Genomic DNA, 23,151 nt, shown 5'->3' with positions numbered 1-23,151 from the left:
GTTGTTTCTTTTATTTTTATTTTGTCGCGCATTGTCACGTAGGTTTCTGTGAAACACGAATACAGAACCTCAGAAGTAAACTGAGAAGCAAAATAAGAAATTAAAGTAACCGCGTGATCCCTGTCTCGAGAAACTCCTGGCCTTTTCTGAGAAAGGATAAAACAGGTTGGAGAAAAAAAAAAAAGGAACGCCTCTGTAACATGAACATATTTTTTTTTTTATTATTTAATCAGCAGTGTGTCGCTGCAAAACCTGCTTCTTGGCATTGATGCACAGAGAGTAGGTCTGGCTGCCTGAAGCATCACTTTAACACAACCTTTGCCATGGTTGTTCCTGTGGCCTCTAGTCAGAGTTGCTCTGCTGGTTCAAATTACAAGCGAGTGAGCGAATAAAAAGCTTTGAATAACAAGGATGTTACATTTTGAACTGAATGTACATGTAAATATTGCGTAAATGTCCTCAGAAACAGCAACAACAACTCTGCATTTAACCTTGGTACTCTATTTGCTTAATCACAAAGCTCAATACACTTGAACTGACAAACCCTTCTTAGATACACCTTCAACAGGGGTCCGCAGAGGTACTGCAGAGGGGTTGCAAAATCTTTGGTTCCTTCAACATTTTTATGTGTATTTTTCAATTTCTCCCCACAAATTTAAATTTCATTAAATACACATTAACGTGAATCCAACGTATTTTAGTAAAGGGATAAGGGGTAGCTTAATATTGAATGCAAAATGATAATAATGTATATTTAGAGATAGCAGTATTAGTAGCAGCAGTAAATAGTAGCAGGTGAGTTTAATATAGAACACATACAGTAGGTAGAGGGCCCCTACTTAATCTCTCCATCAGTTTCGGGGTCCTACGCCTAAAAAGGATTCAGGCGTAGAGACTTCTGTCTTAGAGAGTTGGGATCAGCAGTCACAGATCTGGTGCATGAACCGTAAGCTTTTTGACCCTCGACTGTTGTGCGTTAACCACTGTGCCCTAGGGTGTATGCCCTTAAGCATCACCAAGGCAGAAAGCAACGATTGTTGATCCAAGGAAGGCGAAGGAGCAGCGCTGTGTTCCAAAGTGCAAGCGTGAGGCATAGAGAGGGTAAAATACTTTCAAATACCTTGGCATTCACATCAGTGAATGTCCCACCTGGTCTCGCAACAAATCGCAGCCTGTAAAGAAATCACAGCGACACCTGCACTTCATGCGATGGCTCAAGAGGTTTGGCGCGCCGATCGAGTGAGTGCTTGGGACCTCGTTCCCAAGCACTGGTTGTTAGGGTGTAAATTTGTTGTGGTCAGAACTGGAAAAGCCACCAGATGCAGCCTTTCCATCCCCAGAGGGCAATTATGACTCCACTCATCAGTAACACAGCGCACATGCTCTTCATGCTCTTAGCGTCAGGAACACGGTGCACCAGTGTGAAGTCAAGAACCACGAGAACAGTTTTTCTATCAAGAGGCCTCCAGACTTCCGAATGACTCTCCTCCTCCTGTTGATCAAAGCAACTCTGCAACTTTCTAATCATCTACCACACATAACATCTCTCTGCTCATAAATCTGCTCAGTTTTTGTACATACGTAAGAATGCAATAACACACAGTACGGTACATTGGTTCACATTTAGTTCAAGCATATTTTCACTAATGTATTGCACAAGTCTGCAAATGTCAACCATATTTATATATAAGATAAGAATAGATAAATACATATATATATATATTTAGCGTCTTTTTCTTTTATTGCTTCATCTTATAACTTTTGTAATAAATGTGTATCCAAAGACGTTTAATGTAGCAGCTGTCAAAGTTTAGATTTTTCTAAGTCTTCAGTTTATGACTGCATACACATCACGATCAGGCATAACATTATGACCATCTTCCTAATATTGTGTAGTTCTCCCTTGTGCTTCCAAAACAGTTGTAGCTCATCAGAGGATGGACGTGGACCTCCTGAGAGAGTCCTGTGGTGTCTGGATGTTATAACGTTATGCGTTATGGAGTCATTTTGGTTTCATCTTTAATTTAATACTAAAAGAAAAATATCGTGACTACAGTTGGTTGATTTAAACCGATTAACACATTTATCACGTTTAACTCTTTTGCTGGTGAGCTGAAGGAATGCAGAATAACAAAGTACAGCACAACCAAATGTTTTATTGTGCTATGACAATAACCTCTCGAATCTTGAAGGGATCAGGACTGGCCATAAATCAAAGTGCTGTTGCCGTGACCACCACACAGAAACTGGTGAGTTAAGTAAGTCAAACAACACAAATGTAATAAAATGATATTTATTACTGTTTTCTCTGGAGAGATTAGCACGCTAAAACCTGACATAAAAACCCATATTTACATTTAATCTAACCTTCAACCTCAAGTTACGGCTAAATGTAGGCTAATGACTTGGGAGTTCCTTCCAGCTCAGTTGTGTTTAGATATACTGCATAGTATTTCATGCAGGCATTTCTAATAAACCAAAGACTTTAAATCTAGGACCGTAGTCATGGAAATATGTTCTCTTCACTTTATAACCACATACATGCTAATCACACCTATCCTGTTACACAATATGGTGACTTTGGGAAAGACACAGCTGTGTTAGCTTCAAATTAGCGCATGCTATCAAGCTAACATGCTAAACTAATTTGACAGCCATGTTAGAATGCTGTTGTTAGCTTGTAGCTGAAGGCAATACTGTGTAGCTGAGAGCAGCTAGCTGGATAGCAGACTCTTATTTTCTTCATTAATGTGCATCATTTTTGTTGTGTATTAAAAACAAACTTAGTATTGAGTTATTTTGTGTGCAACTACATAGCACGCTGAAGATCTTACCCCATGATGTTTCTTGAATCTAAACCAACGAAAATGGTCAAAAAAATAACTCAAAACGACACAAATGCTATAAAATAATATTTATTACTGTTTACAATATAAATGCAATTCAAAAACCCATATTCACATTTAATTTGATCTTCAACCTCAAGTTAATGCTACATGTAATAACTTGGAGGTCCCTCTATAAAGACATTCACAAAGACTCTCAGGATTTTCGGTGTGGCTGAAAGCAGGGCGAAGATACCGTAGATAAATACCATGACTCACTCGTTGCATAATCAGCTGATCTGAGCGCTGTTGCGGACTCCAACGCTGTGGCAGATCTCGTGTCCAAACACGAATATATTAAAGATAAATCCACTCTCCAAGGTCTCCTGCCTTCAGTGTCAATGAACACATTGTCCGGTTTCTCAGCACAACAAAACACCTTTTTTTTATTATTAAGTAAATAGTGAAAACAGTGTAAATGTTATATATGCAGGGGCACATTTGTGCATTTTAAAATAAAGACTTACACCTTTGAGGCCTAACTCAGGGTCACAGTTTCCCTCTAGCTTTCCCCTTGAGGTATTAAAGCTTCAACAAGTAGTACTTATCAGTGCTTTTCCATACATGAAGCACTAAGGCTAGATATAATAATAATAATAAAATAATAATAAGGCTGCGATCTGAATGTAAATAATACTGTACATGTATTTACAAGTGGCTTGAATAAACATTCTCTATAAATGTATTTACCATATTGGTGCACTGAGAGCTTTTAAGCCCTCTACACAAGCCTCAGCGTCGGAGTATGTAGACGTTTACGTATCGTTGGATTCATCATAGCTTTTGCGTTTGGTATTACAGCCTGAACAGGTACAGTCCTGTTATTCAACTCATCGCTTTGGGTTTATCTCTGAGTCTTTCAGTATGACGCGAGTCCTGTAGAAGTGGCTTCTACCTCCCGACTCAGATCCGCTTGCAGGCATGTTGGCAGTGTACTTGCAGGTATGTTGGCAGTGGCACCCGTTTCTCCTTGATGGGGAGCTGATGGAAACACTGGTTTGGTAGAAGAGCAGTGTGTAGGTGTGTGTGTGTGTGTGTGTGTGTGTGTTTAGGAAGAGCTTGTGTATTTCTGACTGGAGCTGGAGCGGGAGCTGGAGCGGTGTAGTCCATTCCTGTGGCAGGAGCCCTTCCAGCCTCCGGAGCCTCGCTCATCCAGGGGAGACGTTCTGTAGCACCAGCAGCACAGACAGGACTACAACACAGTAACAAACACACACACTTATTAGCTTTTTGATTACTTTTTATTTATTTATTTTTTTTTATTTTATGATAGAGGTTCTACTAACCTGGAAGCAGTTTTTAAACTTCTGGCTGACAAAGTAAAGGGCAATCGGATTAATGCAGGAGTTTAGAGAGGCCATGTTGATTCCGATGTAATCCATCACTAGCAGGAAACTGGCAAGGATAAGGGGAATTTTTTTTTTTTTTTAAAGAACTTAACAGGAAATCACCGACAAAGAGAACAATGGGATCTGACGAGGTGTTCTCTGTAGCTGTGCCTACCTGAGCAGTTCACAGCGGTTGGGGTCATTTTGGTCGTAGACTGTTTTCTTCAGAATGCGGCTGAGATGAAGAGGCAGCCAGCAGAAGGCGAAAATCAACACCAGGCAGAACACCGTCTTGGCAACTTCCCTCCGCTGTAGCGAACGCACACAAAGAAATGTGTGACCGGTCTTGGCCGTGCGCAAGGGAAACTAACTGTGGTTCAAAGGGAAGCGCGGATGACGCTCGCACGTGAACTTTACCTGCTTCATGTGGTCGTTGAGAGCGATGCGCATGCCTTTTTTGCGGCTGAGCATCTCGCAGGACATGAGCGTGTAGAAGATTGCTGTGCAGGCCAGTGGGAAGCAGAAGTAGAAACCAAACAGCCACCAGTCTTTGACTTCCTGGTAGAACTGTTGAGAACAAAGAGCGCAGCCTTTTTAGGTTGGACAGAAAGATATTAGTGAGATATTAGTACTTACAAATAGAATCCTTTATTTGTCATTTAACATGTCTGTTAAAGCTCAACCGAGAGCATTAAATTATAACATCAAGCTCAATTTACAATTGACTGTTTTAACATTAATCACCTTTAATCCTCGTTTCCACTGTATCCTACTACAGTTCCTCCATTAAAAAGCCACATATTGGGAATGTCACCGTACTTCCTATTTCATCAATTGCAAGAAACAGACACAATCCGGGGATTTTCTGGCAACGAACTACATTTTGTTGCAATCAGTAATTTGGCAGAATAAAAAAGAGATACTGATTAAAGAGACACTGAAACTTTATTGTTCTGCAGAGGCGGTTTGCTTTGAAGTCAACTGTTCTGCCGGCATGTGCGCTTGAACACGGCATTAGGTGGAAGTTGAACAACAGTCAAGTTTTACTCCACCTTCCGCTCGGTGCTAACAGATCGATCTAAATCAGAGCGCAGGCTAATTTTGACCATGTGTCTGTGAAACAACATAACCACCGCTATCAAACAATTTGAACGAATACATGTACAGCCTGAGTCTGCCAAGTCAAACCGCTCCGACCATGTCGCTGCGAGAGTTGGACATACTTTAAATCCAGCTGTTTTGAGTTTATCATTCCACGGACGTCACTCATTCAGTCGTTCTACTCACGCATTTCCATGAGAAGCTATGTTCCATTTCTCATATAACATAGACTTGGATTCACTTCAAACCAAAACCAACTGTCAGGAGGGTTTTTTCACGCTGCTCCGCTGTTCCGCTGCTCCTTAATCATTTGTTTATTGTAATAATTCTCTAATCCTTATACATAGACGGTGAAGCCACACACTTTTAATGTAACGTCATCATCAGGTCAAAAGGTGATTTTTTTGTTTTTCTCCAAGTTTTAAGGTCATGATCACAGGCCTGCAAATCACAACTATTCAGCATGATAATACCCTATAGTGACCATGTGAAATACGCCTTAGATGTTTAACCCTTTATACCAAAGGTCTTGTCCTTTTTTTTTTCCCCCACAAATTTCAATTTCGTTAAATACACATTAACACGAATCTAACATATTTTAATGAAGGGATAAGGCATAGCTTAATATTTAATGACAAATTATAATAGTAATGTATTTTTATAAATAGCACAAGCCTGAGACTTAATTGTAGCAGGTAGGGGGTCGCCTACTTTATTTCTCCAAAAGTTCGGGGGTCTTTGGTCTAAAAATGTGTTGAGTGTTACCATAAGACGTCAGAAGACTGTTTTACTTTTGTGAAATTTTTTAAATTTTCATGGAGAAAAACAAGGTTAATGAATTTACCAAATTTACCAAAATTCAAAGGCTCCTTGTCCTTGAGGACCACGTTAGACCCTGATTTCAACTGAGAGTGTTTCCTTTATCTTCTCTGACCACATGCTTCTAAACCTCACTGGGAGGCGCGGGGACGAAATTTAAAATGTGTGTCGATGATACCATACCATGGTTCCTTGCCCCATGAAGGATTAAGCCTTTTTAGCATGTTAGCTTCTCGCGCCAACTTAAAGCGGTCAAATATCGTCAAGCTAACGTGCTAAACTAAGACCCTGCAGCGCTGTAGTTAGCATGCAGCTCAAGGCGCTGCTGCAGACCCGCAAACATGAGCGGCTGCTGGCGGCTTTTAGACACTTGTTTTTCAATTTGCGTGTGCAAATTAGATCTCGCATTAAAATGTTACCTGAAAAACAAACTTCGCATTCAGTTGATTTGATAAAATAGACAACTGGTTTATTTAAACGCACAATTGTTATCCTAATATTGACCTGTACACACCACATGACACCTGATGGACTGTGTGCTTTAACGTTACGAGCATGAAACATAGTTATAGCATTGCATTTATTAAAAAAATAATCACAAACCACTAAACAGTTAATTCACTTAAGCACCATATGACATACAGTATACACTGAGGTTAGAGTAATTCCATCGTATACTTAAGGTTTCTACCGCTGCATTTGTTTGACACATACAGTCACCACTTACTGTGAAGTTTAAAACTTTGTGTACAAACCGAGGATCCCGATAAGATAAACTGATTTATTTAGAAAATGATTTATTTTTAAATGATGATAAATAATGTAACTAAAGTTAGCTCTGATTTAACAAGCGACAGGAATTTTTACTTTCTATTTCCATACTTTGTACTGGTGCACATGTCTAATCGTGCCTACCTTCATGAAGTTGGTGGTCTGTTCGGGGTGCAGTAGGCAGACGCGCAGCTTGTTGCCCCTGTACGGCATTTCCAGCATGTCGAATGCCAGCGCCTCAGGGACGGCCAGCAGCACGGCGACCATCCAGATCAGTGTCACCTCCACTGCTTTCCAGAGAGGGATCCCCATTCCCTTCACCCTGCTCCACGACGTCACGGCATGGTACCTAAACGGGATACAGACGCATGCATTCAGTGCTCATCTTTGCCTGTGTCAGAATCAGAAAAAACGAGGGGCAATTAATTAATGAGTGAGTGTGTGTGTGTGTCTGAGGAGTTGCAGCACGCTCACCGGTCAATGCTGAGGGCACACAAGCTGAGGACAGTGATACCCACTGAGGCTTTCTGGATGAACGGCATCAGCTTACAAATGTACACGCCGAACGGCCAGTCCTCGGCTATTAGCTGCAGAGAAAAATAAATGGAGGGGAGATGGAAAGAAAGGGGCTTTTGTGATGACAGGAACTTAATAAGTGTCACCTGTGTAAACACACGCGGACCTCTTCAAGGTTCATTTCGAGGTCCGCTCTTCCTTTTGTCTTTCATCATTAATGCAGCTGCTGATGCCAAAACCTACAACACAGTGTTCCACCCCACTGCTAAAGTTCTTCTCTCATAAAAATCAGGTTCCTTCCAGGGTCAGGACAGCGTGGTGTGCAATAACAAATGAGGCTAAATTTGATTATCAGGAGGTATCATTTTCAACTGCTCAGACAAACGTACAGTATCGTCTCTGGTATCTTAAAACAATCAGAACTATTGTGACCTTCAAACTTTCAAATGTTCCGAATCAGGTCTCTTTATCGCCTTAAAATACATCTTGATGCTCTTAACATTACAGATTGAGCTACCACAACCATCCATAATAGGGAAATGCAGGACTTTAACGCAAAGAAAACACAGTTAAGGGCGACTCTATCACAGATTAGCTGGATAAATCAAGACTACATCCCAGCTTCATTCAATCAAAGTCAGTCCTATCAGATCTGTAGAATTAAAAAAAAAAAAAAAGGTTCATATGTTTTCTGTTTGGGTTTTGGACTGGCATAACAGTTGCAGTTAAACAATTACTGCCTGGCTACACTTATTACGTCAACCCACTGAATAGTTTCGCTTCACACAGGGCCAGTAAACAAAAGTCTAAAATCCCAGCGCGGCTCTGCCTAGCTGCTGGCTTGCATCTGCGGTTACCCGTTTGTTTGTTTTTTTTCTAATCATCCTTTATAGTCCAGGTGGAAAAACCTGCACAGACGTTTCTGAAAAAGGAAATTGACAAAACCGCACGAAAGCGACCGAACGTGGAGGCGAACCACAGCAATAACCTCATAAAGAAACCACAGCCATCCACGGGATGTTCCAAGGAGGGTGTCGCAAACTACGCTCCCACAACTGTTAACGTGCAGGGAAATGGCCCCAGATTAAAGCCTGTCTAAATTAGACACAGCCGTGCCTAATAAAATGAATTAATTTGAAGTGATGATTTTACATATTGTACAAAATGCCTTAAATGGTGAATATTATAGCAGTTGCAAACCTTCCAACTTGGACATTTTAATTTGAAGAGATTTGATTTAATGTTCAGATGCGCCAAAAGATTCTGGCCGAACAGAAGAAACACTGCAGACTAACGGGGAGACAGTGTGGTTACCTTGTACACATTGATGGGGATGGCAATGATGATATAGAGCAGGTCTCCCAGCGCCAGGCTGCCGATCAGGACATTGGGTCCGTTCCTCATGCACTTGTTCTTATATATGATCCTGAGCAGCGTCGAGTTGCCGATGATCCCCACCACGAAGATCAAGCAGGATATGATGGTGTTCACATACTTGAAGGCGCGCTTGATCTCCGTGGGCTTTAAGCACATGGGCGGGGGGATCCCCGGCCGCACAGGCTGCGGAGGCGGCCGCGGAGGCGGCAACGCAGCCGACGCGTTGCTCTTGGACGGATCAGAAGCCTCCGGCACGCCCTGGGAATCGCGGACGACCCTGGACGCCCCGACCTCCACGGCCATCAAGAACAGCAGCAGTGCAATGGCCCTCATCCTGACCTGAGGCCTCGCAGCAGTCTAAAAAGACGCACCGGAAGGCACACACATGCACCGACTGGGCCTGTCAGCGTGGGTCTGGGTCCGAGCTCGTTTCTCCTGCAGGGAAAGAAAGCACGAACCATCACGTTAAACCAAAACAGACGACTTGTCGCTTGTGTTTATGAAAATGAGCATAAGATGTGAATCTATTACAAAGATGCATTCTGAGGTTTAAAAAAAATATATATTTTGGCTCTGAGCTATGGTCTGTCACTCCTGTCTAGAAACATAAAGACATTAATCGTCCCAGGAGGAACCATTCTTATGATTTTTGATGTATCTTTAGTGCCAGCAGCAGCTCAAAATTCCCCCGCATTCTATGAAATATCTGCTTGACAAACTGGCTCCTACATGATTGATCCTTTAATTATATATCAAGAGCCTCGCATTAATAGCCTGGGAGCCAGTCTGCTCCTCCCCCACCCACACAGATTTTTGTGGGGGAATATTTGTTTGGAGCCACTCCATTGTTAACTGATTGTGCTCCAGGAAAGATCTCCCGGGCCTTTCACATCTTTTTTGGCGTAGTTTAGGTGGTGAATGATAGACTCAGTGACAGCCACTTACTCAAAAACGATATATGAGCACCGTGGAGTAGATTTTGTTTACAACAAAAGGGCTCTGATTGATGGTAGGACTATCCAGTTGCGTGCAAAGGTATTCCTTTCCTCTCTACTGGCTGAAGCATAATGAAATCCCAATGGCGCGTCACCAGACTCATATTCTGATAGAAGAGTAAAGCCTGGCTGTGACTGGCTATAGCATAGATCAGGGGTCTTTTTCAGACCAAGGACCCCCAAACTGATGGAGAGATTAAGTGGGGGGCCCCCTACCTACTGTATGTGACCATGTGTTAGACTTGGTCTACTGCTACTTATGAATACACATTATTATATTTTTGTATTCATTATAAAGATATTCAAAAAATACACAGGTTCAAACATTCATTAATTTTTTTTAAATTTCAAACAGCAGTAGGTTCCTGTGTACAGGAGACTTAGATTGACAGGTCTATTGTGGCGCTCTGTGTAAAAAGGTGCACTGTTGTATTGCTGAATGAAGTGCTGACTGAAAGATAACTTCTTCTGCCTCCATTTATCCCTTTATTAAAATATGTTGGGTTCATGTTAATGTATGTTTAAATAAGTGTAAATTTGTGGGGGAATTTAAAAAACAAATGTATACAAAAATGTCTAATCAACCAAAGATTTTACGAAAATTCGAATCGAATAACTGTTCTCCCCTTCCACGCTAGGTGGCGATATGTATCTTTTCAGCGGGTTAAAACCACATTAATACGGCCCGATTTCCGGGTTGACCTATTACGTGATATAATAAATTAGAGTCGTTCATGCGGCAGACCGGCATTTCAAACAACAACCAGACGAATATTAGTACATTTTTTAATCTTATACATAATGTTCACGCTACTTCCGTTGCAGGTAAGATCCGCGTTATCCCTCAGAGGGCTCCGTTTCTCTTCTTTTTCTTCTTCTTCTATGATTGGTTTTCTTGGATGTTTTTGTTCCGGGGTCACACCCCAGTGCAGCAGTCATGGAGCATGCGCACGCACATTATCCGATTGAAAAGTCCGATTCAATTGCATTATCTGGGTGTCTCAATCGGATAACAAGAACGCCGATTTTAATCGGAGTAACGTGTTTACATGCACTTAAGTTCTCCTGTTGTAGTCCGATTAAGGCAATAATTATTTTTTTTCACGTGCATGAAAACGCACTGAGTGTGACAGTAGAGACATTCACGTTTTTCTTTCTTCATTGGTTGAACTAAGCGTCCACCGACACATGACTCAAACATGTATCTTCGCCTCCTGCTTTTTTATCAGGAAAGTTGTAAACGTCATCATATAAATGTTCAAAGAGGATACATGCTTTATATAATGATTACACAAACTGATTTCTAGCACATTAAGCTCAATCTTTTATCGGGGAAGTGTTTTTGAATCAATATTTCACTTAAATTTGTGTAAAACAAAAATTTACCAACACTAAAATATGAATATTATGAGCATATAGATAGAAATCTTGTGGCTAAAGCAGCGAGAGCTTGTTTGTGTGTTGACAGAAAGACACAACAAAATGAACCAGAAGAGATGACAAAACAAAACAGAGCTGGAAAATGGAACAGGTCGCATAAGAAACAACGTTTTCGTTTGTCCTGCATGTGACAGAGATTCTTTCTTTCTCTTTCATGGAGGGCTGCAGTTTAACTCTCGGGAATCATGTGTACCCCCCGGAATGGCCTGCAGCTCCTCTCGGAATAAATGGCCCGATTGACAACGACGGCAGCATAGAGATGCACTATCACAAATAAAATCTCCATCTCTGAGTGGACGAGCGGACCTCTACACACCATGGGTTGGAAAGGCAAAGGCTTTTCGGACAAATGCTCAGTTTTCTCTACCAATACACTGGCATTTGCAAAAATTTCATGCTGACACACAAACACTCATGCACGCACGCATATTCTCAAAGACAGCCGGTCATAGCTGCTTTTGGCTCCAGAACACAGGCTCGTTCTGTTCACACACACACACGCACACACACACACACACACACACACACACACACACACACACACACACACACACAAAGGCAAAGAAAAAAAAATAATCACATGGATGAACTCACACACATATCACAAGAAATTACTTCTGAAAGATTTGGCCACCTTCCATCCATATCCTCTCTTATCATGTGAATGTTGCCTTTGTGTTGTACAACATGGCAGCTCATTAGGCCATGTTAGAGCAGAGCTGTGTGATTTAATTGGAAAGCTTCGTTTTAACTGGGCTGATCTCCTTAATCGAATAGATTTTACTTCTGCAACCATCTCCTCTGCTGGCCGCACATCTTAGAAAGGCGGCAGGGGGTGGAAAAAGTTGGCAGCCGGCGGAGTGAGACTGAGGGGGACACCGTGAAGATGTGTGGGGAAACAAGAGTGGAGGAAGAAGGGGTGGAAAAACCACTGGAAGAAACATGGTTAGTTGACTGAAGGGACAGGTTTATCTACTGTGCTGCTGAGAAGAACAATATAGATTAGAAGGAATGCACAGGAAAAAGGGGGGAAGAGTGAGAGCTGATGTTCAGTACCCAGAGGCCGGGAGTCATGAGAGCGACCCGAAGGCAGGACAAGCAGTAAAAGACAGAGATAACAACAAGACGTGACCAGGGTGGACCCTCACAAGCAGCTCTATAGTGAGAGTGTGATTGAAAGTTTCAGCAAATTCACATAAAAGACTGCATTTAGAGCAAATTATGAAACAAACGCCACTAGATTTGTTTTATTTTCTCCATGTTGATTGGCTGGAATAAAAATCTTCGTAGTCGTAGAGTTATCCATGCATCACGCAACAATGGTCCTTTCATTTTGATGGAAAAACAACAACAACAACAACATGTGATTTTCATCCCAGATGTTTTTTTTTTTAAGAGGAGGTAATTTCATTATAAATTTCGCAGAGCAGGCTTGATCATTTGTTGGCATTACGTTTACACCAATCAGGGAACATAATTCTAGAGAAGACCGAAATAAGTAGCAAGAGTCAGTGAATGCGTAAAATAAAATCAGAAAAAATGAATTGGATTAAACTGCGTGCAGCACACATATTAAATGAAAACTTTACAACTCTGCCACTAATCCTGATCCCTAATGTTTCTCTTAATGTGTCCCTCCTACTTGGATCTCCTTCTACAACGAATGCCATTACCACTGCATATGCATCACAATGCACGACGCGTGAGTGATGATGGCCGAAAGATGTTTAAGCTTCGCTGCGCCCGAATCCACGGATGTGACAGTTTAAGTTTACAGCCCTGTTTCTGATTCATTATCAACGTGTGAAGTTTGGTTATCCTGCCAGATGCCTGCAGTTCATTGGATTCGGCCGTGAAAAGGTCCAATAAATCCTATCCGTAATGGACAAAAAGCCCGAGGACAGAACTTACTTCCACTCTTTTGATTTAAACATGGCATTGTGTGCGCAGCAACATCTATCATGTGCCAAATGTTAAAGCGGCTTCATAGCGCTGCATGGGGCCAGTGAAAAAGCGAACTGTGTCAATGGTACAGATCCAAAATAACAGGTCGTGATGCTTCATTTTAATGTGCGTAAAGGCACGGAACTGGCGCTGTCGTGAGATGAGATCATCTCACGGGGCCCTTAGAGTCAAAGGCGTCGGCTTTAAGTAAGTTAGAAAACATCCACCGAGACAATTGTGCGAATGAGTTTCAGACGCGGTCGATATGAAATTAAACGCCGTGTGACCAAAAAACGCGAATCACATTTACCATTCAAAGTAGCCACACTGCAATCAGCGCAAACGTGACACGACCCACGGAGGCGCACGGCTCCAGTTAATAAATAACTAAACTATTATGAATTCACAGACTGTTTGTAGAAACACAAAATCATGGTGTATACATATTAGATGGGTTGAGTCAGACAAACTAAAGTCGTGGTTCTTTCAGAGCATTTTTTTTCTACAAAAAAACATGTTAAACATGTAATCAATTTAAAACCAGCTTGAATGGACTTACTGGACCGCTGAGTTGTGTTGTGGTCAAGGGCACAAGTTTTCCGGTCAATATTCCAGCAGAGCCCCTCCGCCTGGCCCGGTGCCTTTAGAGTAAGTTTACGACACTATATCGAGTCCCAGGAGTGAAAATTTACGGTGTATCCAGCTGCGCGTAAGGACCACTCGCCTCCTTGCTCCGACTGTGCTCTGCACCGCCGACTGACAACGCTGGGCTTTATAAGCACAAGCCGGGAGGCTGCAGGGGCAGCCAATCACATCACAGGCAAGAACATCCTTCCCAGGATGCAAATCAAACGCATGCACGAACTTTTCTGTAAACTTTTCCTGAAAATTCCTGGGTTGTGGCAGCAGAAATGTGGTCTAGATGGAGCTGTAATTTAAAAAAGGAGTTTGAGGCTTTCCAGGAGTAATAGCACTCGAGTCCTGGGAATTGTACCAGCGAGCTTCTCCCTGAATGAACCTCACTTCAAAACACAGCGTCCACACAGACACATCCGTTTCCTCTAGTGTAGAAATAACCAGGGGATTTATTCTGGTGGCCATACTGCTGCCTCTGACCAGTTGAGTGAGATTTTACACTGGAACACATTTGCCTTATTCAGCTTGTTTTTATTATTATTGTTACATTATTAGGTATTCTTCAGGAAATATAGAGTGGTCAATGAGCTACCTGAACCTGTAGCATCACAGTTAGAATCAACTATTTCTGAAAGGACCGGCTCTCAAAATGAACACTTTAAAATATAGAAACACACTCAGCGTCAATGAAGAAGACTTTTGCCCCTATAAAAGTTGACTACGTTGCACTTGGAGTCACGTCTGCCTTCGGGTTCAGCTTCATTTATAAACACGTGTACGTGTAAATGATCTTTTATTGTGTGTTGTTATTCTGTATCAGCTCAGTACATCAAGCAAAGTTCCCCCCCATCTGCTCGCAAACAAGGTTTTGTGTACGTGTACATGTGCACACTCTCTGCACATCCACGGTCAAACGGTCTGTTTGCAATCTCCACATTGCAAGAATACAATAGAGGAGACTTATCACAGACGCCGGGGATCCTTAAATGATTTGACATTTAAAAAAAAAATAAACGTTGTGATGATAGAATCAAATTGTCACGGTTTGTGGGTTGCACTCTTGTGCACACAGCCTCTCTCGTACGCACATTGACGGTGCATGTGTAAACAGAGACAACAGACCAGCACCAAAACAGGAACAAACATCTCTCACACCACACACACCACACACACGCACATACACACACACACTAAACAAAGGACCTCTCTGTGGAGCGTGTTTAATGACACCCATCCCCTGCTCTATTTTGGGAGGCGACTATTTCTGGCGCATCATTATTGTCATTAGCACAGTCTCACATTATTAAACCATTAACAGACATTATCACCATTATACACACTAATCAGCACTGCATTACTTTGCACCTGTGCGCGTGTGGACTTGTACTTGTGAGGACCACCGGACTGAGGACATTTTGGACGGTCTTCGCTTTGGCACATTCTTTCAAATGAGCCGTGTGAGGATTGAGACTTTATTGCTAAGATTATAATTAGGTTTGGGGTTAGGGTTTGGTTCTTATTTAAGTACTTAAGGTTGCAGTAAATGGCAAGGGAATGTCGATGAATGTCCTCACAATGAAAGCCGCGCAAATGTGTGTGTTTGTCTGAGAGACAGAGGGAAGGACACGCTGTTGTCCTTGATGCTCTTTAGTCTTGGCAGAGACACACAGTTAATGGAACTCTTTTCCTTCATCCTCCTCCACAGGAAGCAACCAGACTTCGAACTTGCAGGATAACCTGCATGTCAGCACTCACTAATGATCAAGCTAAAAAGTCCCATTGAGGACCCAAGAACAGGAGCTGAACAAAAAAAAAAAAAAAAAGAGAGAGAAAAACAGACATTAATTCCACTTCATGTCCGCAGAGCAAGGCATGGCTCCATCTTCAGGCTGATGTCCAGTGGGAGGAACCTGACAAATATTTCTTGGATGTTTCTTTTTGCGCCGCTCAAGGGGCAAGCAGATGTTGTCTTCCCTTCCAGCGTGACTCTTTGTTCCTAACGCCCTTCCTCTCCCCCAAACCCTCAGTGTTGTTCTAAGTTTTCAGAGAATTAAAAAAAAAGGAGAAAAAGAAGCCACCCCAACACACACACACACACACACACACACACACACACACTTTCCAGAACATTTTTATCTCTTAATTTCTTACTCAAAGAGTTACCCGTCAGAGCTATTTTTTGCTGCAAACCACACAGGGACACGATTCATGCTTCTCCCCAGTCATAGTGTGACAAATCTAATCTCGGCTCACTATGCTCTTTTTTTCAGACAAAGCACAAAAGCCATTCGACCAGCACCAGCCTGACCTCTTAAACTCCTTTAAGAGATCCTTAAAATCGAATTACAGCTGCACTTATACACCAATTCCACCCACAGAATCAGATTTTTGGCACCTTCCCACAATTGGGGGCCTTGGCCAGAAGGTAAAGCAAATACCTGTGGGTTTGAACAAAGCATTCGTTTTCTAAAAACTGCAGCGCCACTGGGTGCTTTCACCGCTAACCCGGAGCCTTCTCATATCACATCAAGGCCTTTGTCTTTGTGTCGGTTATAATAATATATCATTCGGAGACCCCGTAGCTCCAGTTCTGCTGACAGCAGAAATCGGCGTTTAGTTCCATGCCTTCTTTTGGCAGTAAATCTAAGACGTTTGCGTTTTTCCTGTCCCACCAAAACAGGATCTGTAAAACGAAGCTGGTTTACTCAGTGGTCCCGTGGAACGGTCTGCACACACAACAACAGATTCCGACAAGACAGAATAATGAGAACCATTTTGCACCCCTCCCCTCCTTCATCCACCATCATGCTCAGCAACACACACAACTTTGCGGCCGTCTGGTTTTTTTCTGTGTGTCTCTGACGTCCCAGCAAAGCCTTCAGCTAACGAGCCCTAAATATCCATGACTAGTGCTATCATTTCATACAGGTGCCTCTCAAAATTGGGAGAAAACAGCCGCTCCTCAAATCTCACTGAACCGAGTTGACTTCATTCCTTGATGAAACTTTGTATCCACGGTCTCTTGAGCAAATCTGACAGCAGCTCTGACGTGGAACAGTCTCATCCAGAGTGCACTCTCCCGTCTCAGCTAAGCCTCTTCCACGAATCCTCGCTGGCAGCGAGGATGCACGGCACGGCCAGCTCGAATTGGCCCGCACGAGCTCTTTCCGCAAAAGTGGGTGTCCAAGGATTTCCTCCAATGGTGATCTGCCGTAAGGCTGAGCGTAGCATCGTTGCAGCTCATCTCGGCGGACATATGGCTTGGCTTGAAGGTCCGCTCTCTTATCCATCTCACCAAGGTAAGCTCATTCGTCTGACAGAGAGCAAGATGTTTCTGGTTGGTGAGTGAGGAAATATTAAAAAATTCTTCCCTCCCGTCCAATAGACCTGCGTGAGCGGAGAGCTTGCTGCTCTGGCTGCTCGCTTCGTGACAGGGGATGAGACGCAGGAAGGAGCACCGCGGGGGGAGGCGAAGATGTACAAAAAACTATCAGATATGCATCATATTTTATGATACTTAATGTACTTCTCTCCACAACGACATGTCTGTTTTTTTTCTAAAGAAAACGTCTTTGGGAACTGTTTTAATATGATATGGATGATGGTTTGAATATCATTGCTTAGAGGTTGATCCAATCTAGAGGAATTAATGCTGTTTTACTGGAAAATGCTTGTTCCATCATATTATCCAGGTTTGCAGTGTGCTATCACTACTTACAAGAGAAAAGAAAGGAAGGAAGAAAAGGCAATAATTCTTCAGAAGAGCGCCGTGTACCTGCTTTGCAATTCTTTTTTTGCAAAATGAGCAGACAGTTTAAAAAAAAAAAAGCTGCAGGAAATGGCCGGGCTTGTCCATTTGGGTGGAGGCACTGGAAACTGGAAACTCATTTGGCCAAATAGTAGTCTGGAAACATGTAACAACGTCCAGAATGTTTTTCGAAATGTGCAGACGGGGCGCACATGCACAGCCACTTCAGCACCTCATCTCTTTTGCTACTTCGTGGCTTAAACAAAGGACCATTATTGGCGCCGCTGAGTTGACATAGCACGTGATACGTTACACACTGAGTCAGGACGGGCTACACTCGAGCTTTCAGTGGCTACACTGACCACCACCTTCGTTTAGCTTTTGATGGATGCTCGCTGAAGTCAAACAGCCGAGCGCAGATGCTGTAGCCTGCAAAGAGCTCATGTGCGTCCGTTCTCACAGGACGGCCTAAATTCCAATCCATCACAGCATGAGCTGGGCCGATGTGTCAAGTCTGCACATGTTCCGTACGTGCTCCTCTACTCTGTTAGATTTCCTCTCCGCTGGAGAGAGTTCACATAGTAAACTGCCAGCCATCCATGGTCCAACAGCACTGTGATACATACTGCCATCACCACCACGGCTTACCAGTCTCCCAATACTGGGAAACGTTGTCCTGAGAGGATGGCATGATAGACGTGTTTAGGAGCAAGGTTTAACTCCTCAGCGCATGTGGGGGAATCAGTTACTATGGAGTAAAATGTTCAAGATTTTGCTCGGATAAAGCCATCACTGTTCTGTCTCTACTATTAAGAACCGATCATTTAACTATCCAGAATCAGAGCCGCTCACAGCTGTGAATGTGTATGACTGGGAATTCAAAAGGCTTTGTTGTTGTTAAGTTAACAGAATGTGACACTGTAGCTCCTGATTTCCATCAAACCTGACGCATTTATATATATATATAAAAAAGTGATTAAAGATCCCAGTTGTGTTTCTGGTTTTTCTGGTTTTGGTACATCAAGGCAATCTCCGGTTCTCATCTGCAGTTAGCAGCTCGCGTGATAAAACCTTTCACGCGGTGGCTGGATCTGGTACCGTAAACAAAGGTCCAAACATTTTGTTTCGCTCTTGTTAATCAGTCGGATTGATGGTGCAGTTGTGAGGCTTTTATGTTGATCCAAGGAGCTGGAATGCTCCGGCTAACTGTAATCCCAATAACATCATCTATGTGAAAAATGAATGGGGTCGTCGCTTCCTGAATGACAGGCGCCCACAACAATTCGTTCTACCCTATTAGCACGGATGTAAGTGTAGCCCTGCTCTATTTAGCAGCTGCTGAGGCCGTAACATACACGCAAACCCCCAAAATCTCTGACGGCATCTTGTGGCCAAGGGAATTCTGGCATTAAAAGTAGACGGAGAATTTATGAATTTCAACTTCCTTTGCAGTCGTGTGGGTTGGTTTTTCTGCATCTAGCCTCTCACTTTGATTTATATCATGCGTGTATAATCTTGTGCTACATATACAGTGAGATCTTACATTTCCTTTTATTATTTTTTAGGATATCTAGGGGGTAAAGGGGCAGAGAAATCCTCCGTTCATCATGGGAGGTCCCACAGGAGTCGACACCCAAAGCGTAACCGCAGTAGTGTACACCCCAGTATAACAAAAGGATGGTTCATGATGAGGTCCAGCCCTTAACCCGACAACAAACTGATGAACTCAGAGACGGATGGAGCAATCAGTCGGTTGTTTAAAGCTGAGCCTCCTGAGATAACGCTGAAAATAAATGCCAAAGAAAGCCTGCGGTTTCTGCAGTGTAACAGAACTTGGCTACATGCACAAGAACAAGGGGGTTGGGGGGAGGGTTCTGAAGGAGAAAACATCTGCACCAAGCTTTTTTTTAATGTAAGCACCCAATTCTGCAAAAGAGGTAGTTTCAATCTTTGTCTCTCCCCCTTTCAATTAAGGAAAATACAGTTAAAGAATATGTAAAGCTGGAGAAAATATTTAGAGACAGAGCAATTTTCTTGACACCATGACCTAAACAGTTTGTAATGAACACCCTGGACCCTATGATGAGTGATGAGACGTCTGCAAATGTTTACTAGGAATCTACAGTGCAGGATAATTTGAGTAAGGGTGGAAATGATCTTCTAGTTGGTGTGAAGCAAAGTCACATCTGGGAGCGATCTGTCCCCCGGGCTCTGCAGTGTGTTAGCATATAGGTGGCCCAACGTATGCGCTTTAATGTGCGCGACTCCGACGGCACGACTTGGCTTCGCCGGGTGTACGTGACAGCGACCGCTCGAGGAGAGGTGTTACCCGAAGGCTGTTATGGGAAAGAGGAGCTCAAAACAAAAGAAAACGATATTTTGACATTTTCCACAGCCTCACTCAAATATGCTGAGGTTTGACTAATGCTGGTGTGAGAGGGGAGGGCTGGTACCGACGGGGCTGATGCATTGGGAAACTGACCTCACATCGCGTGAAGGATTACATTTTTGATTTTGTTTGACAGGTTTTCACCTCGATGATAAACTCTTCAAGACACACACTTTGAAAACTCACACACACACACACACACACACACACACACACACTGTATCAATCCCCACCCACCCTGGCCGCTTCTACCCTGGGAACAGGAACAGTGACTTCCAGCTGACATCAACAACTAGGAAACCTGCTGCACACATCCGGCTTATTATTGCCGGAGCAACGCTTGCACTGTTAGTGTCAGGGCAAAGGGTCCCTTTTCCTTGTGTAGCAACAATTAAACAGTAACAGAAAGCTAGCGTTAGAGTCAGGATAGGTGGTTACTTCCTCTCTGCTAAGGCCCTGCACAGGAAACCGCTCGTACGCAACGACAGCCGCAGGGATTGATGCACAGAGATAAATGCAGTGTTTTGTTTTTTTTTTTAATGTGTCTCTTATCCTAAAAGACTAAGGGTTAACTGTTGCTGACCAAGAGGATGTGAAAGTCTAAAAATGGTGAGAAAGGACTTGGGGAAAGAAGAACTGGACAGAAATATAAACTGCAAACCCTGCTGAAACATTCTCATGTGCTTTAGATATTACTCTTTAGCTTGCAACCACGGTGAACCCAAATGACGCAGTGTGCGATGAATCCATTGATGTGGTGCCGCTACGTACGGCTCCTCCGTTTTCTCTTCGCTTCCTTAGGAAAATAACAGGAGGAGGCTGAAAAGAATGCTGCACCGGGGCCTTCGCTCTGCATCCATCTTCTTCCATCAACCCTCGTCGTGTTTTCTTTTTTGTTGTTGTTGCTTTTTTTGGTAAGCGTGTGGTTTTCAAGACTCCTGGAATTTCTGACCATCTGAAATTCATAGTTATTTTTGCTATCAAACCCCGCCAGCGTGGCCCGCTTCAGCGTTCCTGAAATGCTAATGACTTTACCAAACAGGCCTACAACTATGACTTCCAAGCGCTGCCAATGATATTAGGAGCCGTGGCTTTATTTTATAGATTAAATTTGTCTCAAATTTTTGAAATAACATCCTGCATTCCTGGAAAGGAATCGTGGGTATATTTCTCAAAAACAACAACGACGAAAAAGATGCATAAAAATGCTTTTATGCACTCGCCGTCTCCTGCTGCGAGTTTTGGGAGAGTAACAAATGTCAGAATGAAGACAGGAAATTGTGATAAGCAATTGTAACCAGGAGCCTAACACAAAGGGCAGCAACTGTCTCACATAAATAAAAGTGTTTTAAAGGCATCAGAGAAATAGGTTTCTTTATCCAAGAAAGAAACGTCTAATACGTGTGTGGTAATAACAAACACGAGTTACACCTATAGTTTCTCAACAGGTTAAAACAGATACTATAAATGTGTTCATCATTATTTAAAGAACTTGACCATGGAATGTATATAAAAACAGAGGACGAGGTTTTGAAGCTAAGATGTTAGCAGTCACAGGGCTCTCAAATCGAGACACACGCATTTCAGTGAGTTCACACGCTCTCACGCCACACGTGACACTTGTCACGCCGAAAAATGAGACAACTCGCCGCACACAGACTTTAGTAACCAATCCGAAAATATCAGCGGCCAATAAGCCAATCAGGAAATAGTATATGTCGTTGCCAGGTGAAAGGATGGGAGCGTCCTGACCACGCCTTCCACAAATGCTCGAAAATGCGCACTCGTCTAAGAGTCGGAAGTGGAAGTCTGTGATCTGGTAATCACTTCATCACTTAAATTTATTATTGTTATTATTATTTAAAATAGTTGCTTATTACAATTAATCATGACATGTTATCTTTAAAAGACCAAAAATCTCACTCCAAGCTAAATTCAAAGAGCCCAGCAGTCGCCATCTTGGCATTGACGGTCAAAGACAACGTTTTTCAGGCCAAGGACTGATGGAGGGATTAAATAGGAACCCCGTACCTACTATATGTGTTCTATATTAAACTAGTGCTATTTATAAATATATATTATTATTATTATTATCATTTGGCAGTCAATAGTAAGTCATTCAAATAATACACAGGTTCAAATATTATTCTTATTTATTTCAATCTAAGCCTCCTGTACACAGTAGGCCCCGCCCCCTATTGCTACTGTGCCAATCACTGTCATTCTGTCAATTATTGTCTTCATTGGTCAATTGTGTGTACATACATGAATATATATTTATTTTCTTGACAGTTTTTACTTCAAACATCTGATCTCTAATACATCACACCATCACCTTTGTCCAACAAGGGTTTTACACTCATGAATTATTAATTAATACCGGGACATTAATTAGGTCATTCTCTGTATTTTTCCACTTGACTGTGTCTGGACACCTGTCCCCCAGGCCCGCTGGTTTTCGGTTCCTTTTTTTACCCCACTGCCTGAAAGCTGTATCCCGTTTTTTTTTTTTTTTTCCTCATTCCGCTCCTGATTTCACAATTCGTTAGTTACATTTCAACTTCAACTATTATTCATTGTGTGTATGATATTCATTCACGGAAAATCAACACAGTAATTCAAAATTACCTAAAATCACCAACGTCATTCTTCAGAAATCTATCAATTCAAGTTCCGATTGCGCACACAGTACCGCGCTTTAGGCCATCGATAAACTGAGATCTCAGCTCACTTGACAGCACGTATCATATACGTGGACGTGTGCTCTGCCCACCGGGGGATGTCACAGCACTGAAGCAGCGACCGTGGCTATGGAGAGAGGACAAACGTCTTGCTCAAGGAGATTTCCAGCAGACACTTGCAAACAAAGATACATTAAAACCTGTTGAAACGTGATGCCTCCGACTACCAGGCCACCCCGGTGTGTGTGTAAATGTGTGTCCGTGTGTGTGGCCACCGGCGAGGAATGTTGAGTATTTGTCCACCGTTTGCGTGCCTCGAGTGTGTTTGCAGTGCGTTTGTGTGGACATGCAAACCTCTAGGTCATTTACGCAACAGAAGGGCTCACCATATCTAATGAAGCTCTCATGCATCCCATTACCGTCTGGCAGACAGCGTAAGTGGGCACACAAAGATGTCGGTTGTTTATTTGGTCAGATAAGCACTGCGTAAAGTGTGCACGTGGGGCAAAGATTTCACAGTG

At 42.7% G+C, this 23,151-nt stretch overlaps 1 protein-coding gene across 1 annotated transcript; it reads right to left on the bottom strand.

Moving 5' to 3' along the window:
- Positions 1 to 2,899: 2,899 nt before the first annotated feature.
- Positions 2,900 to 13,940, bottom strand: LOC125008302 (endothelin receptor type B-like). The gene is made up of 8 exons (XM_047585484.1): positions 13,736 to 13,940; positions 8,735 to 9,232; positions 7,379 to 7,491; positions 7,049 to 7,253; positions 4,631 to 4,780; positions 4,389 to 4,522; positions 4,172 to 4,280; positions 2,900 to 4,077 (listed from the first exon to the last, which is right to left on the bottom strand). The coding sequence occupies exons 2-8, from the start codon at positions 9,128 to 9,130 to the stop codon at positions 3,934 to 3,936; spliced, it is 1,251 nt and encodes a 416-aa protein (XP_047441440.1). The 5' UTR covers positions 9,131 to 9,232; positions 13,736 to 13,940; the 3' UTR covers positions 2,900 to 3,933.
- Between the last annotated feature and the right edge of the window lie 9,211 nt (positions 13,941 to 23,151).

Source organism: Mugil cephalus, chromosome 5, assembly GCF_022458985.1.
Source record: "Mugil cephalus isolate CIBA_MC_2020 chromosome 5, CIBA_Mcephalus_1.1, whole genome shotgun sequence".
Taxonomy (NCBI): Eukaryota; Metazoa; Chordata; class Actinopteri; order Mugiliformes; family Mugilidae; genus Mugil; species Mugil cephalus.
Note: the sequence above shows the minus strand (reverse complement) of the source record. Positions and strands in the feature narration are given on the sequence as shown.

What these genes read in the sequence shown, in the direction of transcription:
- LOC125008302 (XM_047585484.1), bottom strand. Translation starts at nt 9,130, where the DNA reads ATGAGGGCCATTGCACTGCTGCTGTTCTTGATGGCCGTGGAGGTCGGG. An exon ending in AGACCACCAACTTCATGAAG is followed by an intron (nt 4,781 to 7,048) that starts GTAGGCACGATT and finishes TGTTCTCAACAG; the next exon opens with TTCTACCAGGAAGTCAAAGA. An exon ending in AGTTTAAAAACTGCTTCCAG is followed by an intron (nt 4,078 to 4,171) that starts GTTAGTAGAACC and finishes ACTGTGTTGTAG; the next exon opens with TCCTGTCTGTGCTGCTGGTG.